Source organism: Chelonia mydas, chromosome 17 (genome assembly GCF_015237465.2).
Source record: "Chelonia mydas isolate rCheMyd1 chromosome 17, rCheMyd1.pri.v2, whole genome shotgun sequence".
NCBI lineage: Eukaryota > Metazoa > Chordata > Testudines > Cheloniidae > Chelonia > Chelonia mydas.
In genome coordinates, this window is record NC_051257.2 from 3,557,946 (window position 1) to 3,563,894 (window position 5,949).

General features: G+C 54.7%; 1 protein-coding gene across 1 annotated transcript; it reads right to left on the minus strand.

Moving 5' to 3' along the window:
* Positions 1 to 201: 201 nt before the first annotated feature.
* Positions 202 to 3,352, minus strand: HASPIN (histone H3 associated protein kinase). The gene has a single exon (XM_037880442.2). The coding sequence runs from the start codon at positions 3,303 to 3,305 to the stop codon at positions 450 to 452; it is 2,856 nt and encodes a 951-aa protein (XP_037736370.1). The 5' UTR covers positions 3,306 to 3,352; the 3' UTR covers positions 202 to 449.
* Positions 3,353 to 5,949: the final 2,597 nt, after the last annotated feature.

Here is a 5,949-nt window from a genome sequence, read left to right on the forward strand (position 1 = left end):
CAAGTGCTAATTAAAAAAAACAACAAAAAAACACACTTTTTATAATGGAATGCCTCAAATGTATTAGCAATATTAGGTCAGGTCTTCATTTTCCAATGTGAGAAATGAAAAGTAGGCTAGATTTTACTGCAGCTTATTTAAGTCATCAGTTTTAATGATCTAAGATTAAAAGTGGCAAAGGAGCTTAAAGTTCAAAATAAGGACTTAACATATGGTAGAACCATTTTTAATATTTCAACTGTGAAATGTTTCAATTTTTTTTTGCAATAATGGATCTTCACTTATTTTAGCTGAACACTTAGAAATTATTCAACTCATGGACATAAGAGGTCATTTACCATCTGCACCATGCCAAATGTGCCAATGTTTAAGTATTCCAAAAATACAGCAAAGGGAGTGACAGTACAAGGACATCATGTTGTGATCTCTCATTCGAAGGTCCATTTCGATCAGTGGAAAAGGCTGCTATTGAGCAGAACATCACTTGCAGAGCTAAAGTTCAGGACTTCTCTGTGGAACTTTCGGAGCTGTTTATGTATGCCTTTCAAGGCAGAGGATGATGATAGCTTTCTTTTGTAGTTTACCTCTTTCAGAAGTTTATCTGCCAAATAGTGCAGCCACAGGACATTGCTATGGGGGTGATAGTCAGCCCAGTTGTTGGAATTCTCTTCTTTCATCTGCCTATAGATATCAAACTGGTAGTCACCTCTTCCTTGGAACAGCTCTTTGTCAGTAGAAATATCACAGAACACCGTTAACCCATCTTTCTCCATCCTAGACAGGGTGTAATCTATGATGTTCACATGAATTCCTTTTGTGGGGATTGTATAAACTGCTCCATTCAAAGTATAACTGAGCTCTTTCAAGTTGGTTTTCTTCACCAAAATATTCCCCCAATGCAAGTCTCTGTGCTCAAAGTACAGTCCCTCCTCTGCCACAGCCAAGGAAGCAGTAACTTGATGCAGCAGGCTTTTTGCTGTTGCCACTGAATTTAGCTGATTCCTCATATTCTCCAAGTTATTGCCTCCAAATTCAAATTCCAGGACCATGAACAGCTGCTGTTCTCCAAACAGGTCGGGCCGGTCATTTTCAGATCCATTCAGTTCATGATATTTGTCCCAGGCTTTCAGAAGATGCTTGGGATACGCCCCCTGGACACAGTGCACAGAGTACAAGTCAATGAACCCTACAGTCCTGTTCTCTACCTCCTGAGATAAAAGGCTGAGCTCCTTTGAGATTATCATCTCTGGCAAGATCTCACTGAAGCTCTTCTGAGCTTCTCCATTGACCCTCTCAGTCCCCTCGACAGGAATGATTTTTAAAGCCACAGCTCCTTTCTCACTGTTCGTTTGGAACACCTCCCCAAATACTCCTTCCCCAATCTTGAAACAGTTTTTCATCTTATCTGGGGGAATACATTCCTCAAAGGAGATAGGACCCTCCTGCTGGCATTCCCCATACACCTTCTCTGCGTCTGTAAGCATCACCTCCAGAACAGAATGGGACTTCATGGGAGTCAGCAGGAGCACGGAGGAAGTGGGCCAGTTAGAGTAGCCAACACTTTGAATGAACAGGGATTTATGGTACCCTGCAAGCTGAGATTTGGAGGAAGGAGTACAAGGGATGCTGCCACAGGCACTTTCCTCAGTGGAAACTTTCTTTTTCTTGTGGAGAGAGAGAGATGCTCGAGCCCTGGCCCACCACTGGGAGTCATTGAGGAAAGAAAAGTCACACAGAAAAGACGACGACATCTCTAGGGCATTTTTCTCCATTCCTCTTTGCCTCATTTGTTCTTGAAAGAAGGAGCCATCAGCCTGCTGCCATGGAGTTTTTGAATTCTTGCGTCTGACTGGGCGGCGCCTTGCCTGTTTCCCCCATCGGCTGGAGCTGAACCCACTGATACAGGCCTTTTTACTGGTGCCTCTACCACCATCTCTGGGAATGACCTTGCTACTTCTGGACTTCTTTTCTGAGATTACAGACAAGGCAGAGGGAGTAACTGGCTGCTGACAATCGTTTTCCCTCCAGGAGGGCCAAGCATCCAACTTCTTATTATTAGCAGCCAACCAGTTTGGTACCACTTGAGAGCTTAAGACCACCAAGGGCTGAAGTTGGTGTCTGCTTTTGTCTGTGCTAAGGTTCCAGCTCCTTTTCTGAGAGCTTCCTCTCAAATCATGTGGCTCATCAGGACTGGTATTACCTTGTACCAGGACATGGGGCTTCCCTGTAATGGGCAGTGCAGCCCCAGGACGGCTAGCAGTTTTCTGCAGGCCCAGGCTCGTTTCTAGTGGGCACAGCCCCGGTGTAGTCCGCTGAGCCCTCTCTGCCTTTTGTGAGGTCAGTCGTTGGACATGATCTCTACTCACAGTTTTATGAGGGGGTGACACAGGCTGGCCCCGAGTAGGAACAGACGGTCTGTGTTTACCCGGAAATGATGAGGGAACAAGCTGGATCAAGTCCCCCTGGGCGGCTCCGCAGGGTACGAGGACATACCGGCTCTCGGACACCCGGCAAGCAGGCGGCCTCGGGGCCCCGTGGGGAGATGCTGGGAGCGCCGGCTGGCTCCGGCCCCGCCAGTCTCCCGCCAGGGGGCTGCCGCTGGGCCGCTGTGGGCCACGAGAGACCCGGCCGCTGGCCCCGGCCAGGGGCGGCGAGAAGAGCTCCAGGCTGCCCTCCAGCCCTGCCGCGGCCTCCGCCGCGCTGCCCCCCGGCGCCAGGGAGCTCAGCTCGGCCAGCAGGGGCCGGGGGGGCCCGTGACGTCGGCGGGGGGCCCGGCCCGAGGCCGCCCTCCCAGCACCGGGGGGGCGGTTCTCCTGGCCGCCGCCCAGGATACTCTCCTCCGCGGGGAGCGGCCGGCTCTCTGCCCCGGCCGGCGCCGGCTGCTGCGGGGTGCTGCAGAGCAGGGGGGGCCCCGCCCTGCGCCCCGGCGACGGGAGCGGCCCCCAGCGGCGCCGGCGGGTGACGTGCCTCCCCGGCGGGGTGGCGGGCGCGGCGCGGCCCTCGCTCGGCGGGCCCGGCCCGGCGGGGGCCCGGTTCTCCTTGGCCGGCCGCGCGCTGCCGCCCTTCCGGCGGGCGGGCCCCCGGCGCGGCCGGCGGGGGCCAGGCGGCTGGAAGTCGGGGTCCTCGGAGCCGGAGGACGAGGCGGCGGAAGCCGAGCCGGCGGAGGCGGAGCTGGAGCCGAAGAGCCGCTCGCGGTCCTGAGGCGGCGACAGCCAGGGCGCCGGGGGCGGCAGGCGGCGCAGGCCGGCGCCCCGGCGCGTGTAGGTGCGGAGCAGCCGCGGCTGGGGCCTCGCAGCCAGCTCCATGGCGCGGCCGCGCCTCAGCCAGAGCCGCCGCGCCCGCCCGCCCTTTCAAACCGCGTCTCGCGAGGCCGGGCGAAGTCCCGCCCACCGGGCCGCTCCTGCCGCGGGCGGGGGCGGGGGCGAGCGCGGGCTGGGCCCGGGCTGTCGGTGCTCCGCCCCCGGCGCCGACGGGAGAGGCGGCGCCAGGCGCCCCGGGTCCGTTGCCCCTCGGTGCCCTGTGCCCGTCACCACCCCGTGCCCTGTTTCCCTGACCTCACCCCCCCGCGCCCGTCACCCCTCTCATGCCCTGTGCCCGTCACCTCACCCCCGCGCCCGTCACCCCCCCGCGCCCGTCACCCCCTGTTTCCCTGACCTCACCCCCCCGCGCCCGTCACCCCTCCGTGTGCCCTGTTTCCCTGACCTCACCCCCGTGTGCCCGTGCCCGTCACCTCACCCCCGTGTGCCCGTCACCCCTCTAATGCCCTGTGCCCGTCACCCCCCCCGTGCCCGTCACCCCCCCGTGCCCTGTTTCCCTGACCTCACCCCCCCGCGCCCGTCACTCCCCCGCGTGCCCGTCACCCCTCCCATGCCCTGTGTCTGTCACCTCCCCCCTGTGCCCCTCACCCCCCCCGCGTGCCCCTCACCCCCCCTGTGCCCGTCACCTCACCCCCGTACCCTTCACCTCCCGCGTGCCCTGTGCCCGTCACCCCCCCGTGCCCTGTGCCCGTCACCTCCCCCCGTACCCTTCACCTCCCGCGTGCCCCGTGCCCGTCACCCCCCCGTGCCCTGTGCCTGACACCCCCCCGTGCCCGACACCTCCCCCCCGTACCCTGTGCCCGTCACCTCCCCCCTGTACCCTTCACCTCCCCCGTGCTCGTCACCCCCCTGTGTCCATCACCTCACCCCCGTCCGTCACTCCCCCCACCCTGTTTCCGTCACCTCTCCCCCTGTGCCCGTCACCCCCCCCCCCCCCCGTGCCTTTGGTTAGTGCCAGAGTTGGCAATCCAAGATTCTGCAATCCAACTTCTGCAGTTTCCACGATATGCTATGCATCCGATGAAGTGAGCTGTAGCTCACGAAAGCTCATGCTCAAATAAACTGGTTAGTCTCTAAGGTGCCACAAGTACTCCTTTTCTTTTTACGAATACAGACTAACACGGCTGTTACTCTGAATCCAAGAAACTCATTTGTGGATGGTTTGGAGGGGGGGACAGACCACCTCTTAAAATCCCTATAGAACATCAGATCAGAAAAAGGACAGACTGTTTCTTTCTTTTTGGGCTCTAGCTGTGTGTCACAGTTCAGGACGAGCTCTCCCTCTCCCTTTCTGTCCAAGTGCCTCCCCCTTGAGATCTCAGGCTCATGCCTTTACCTCCCTGGGATGGAATCCTGTGAGTCTCCCACACTTAGATCAGGGTACTAGGTTACAACCCCCCTGTGTACCATCCATGCTTACTCAGCATGCCCAGCTGGACAGAGTACCTGCAGTTCTTCCCTTCAGGGGTTATGACCAGTAGTGAATACGATGACCCAAACAGCCTTCTAAAGCAAAGTATTATTTAATCTGAACAGTAAGAACACAGCATAACAGGAGAAAAGAATTAAAACAACAAAAGGCCTACACACACATCTATTTTATCAGGAGTCATTCCGTCTTCTACATAGGGAACCTGGTAGGTCTGTCCTCCTAGACATCTCCAACCTCTGCTGGACTCCCTTTTAGTGAACTGAATTCTTGAGAGCCTTTGTGTCTTTAAACCCTAGGGAGTCTTTTGTTCTCCCCCCTTTCCTCACAGGACTGAGACATTGCTGGAGAAACCTGTTTAGCAAGCCTACAGGGGGATCTAGCCAGTTCATCACAGCACTGTTCTTCAAATGTTTGTCCCTCTTTTCTGGGAACATTTCTTGACAAACACGATAGTGAATTATCACAATTTATTAATGCAGTACCCAACTTTACAGTACTAAGACAAACTCACAGCACATATAGTATTTATAGATTTATTGCAGACAAATCCAAAACCATCATACTGTACGAGGCATGTGTGTGGTCCAGCTGAGTCACCTTTAATAAAGCTCCTGAGAGACGCTGTCAATTGATGGATGTGAACACTGCCTATGAAACGGAAAAGAATAATTCTCAGCCGCCTGATTTTTGGTTGACATCATAGGGAGTTGAGGGTATGCATCACCTCACAGGATCAGGCCATTAGATTGTATGACCTTTGGGGCAGGCACCTGTTATCTGTTTGGCACTGACCCACAGCTTTATAGTGCTGTGTGCTCTACAGCACTACATAAATTATTAATAATAAAAGCAACATTATTTACTGCATCAGTATTTCCAGTGAAAATTGACCAGCAGAGGATTATTCATTTTGGTTCACAGGAAGGAATCACATCCATAAAACAATAGCATCTCTTAGCATAATTATATGTGACTCAGCTGGCCACATGCACATTTCTAGAGATCATTCAAACAGATGGTAACCAGAGAGGGAAATGGCTTCCTCCACCAAGGAGAGCTCACAAAACGATTAACCTTGTCATTTTCTGGGGGAGATAATGGCTTAACGTTGTCACTAATTACAGTCAAAATAGATGTATGCACCACTGAAAAATATGTACCGGGAATATTGCAAATAGCTCTCCAGGGAGGATATTGTGG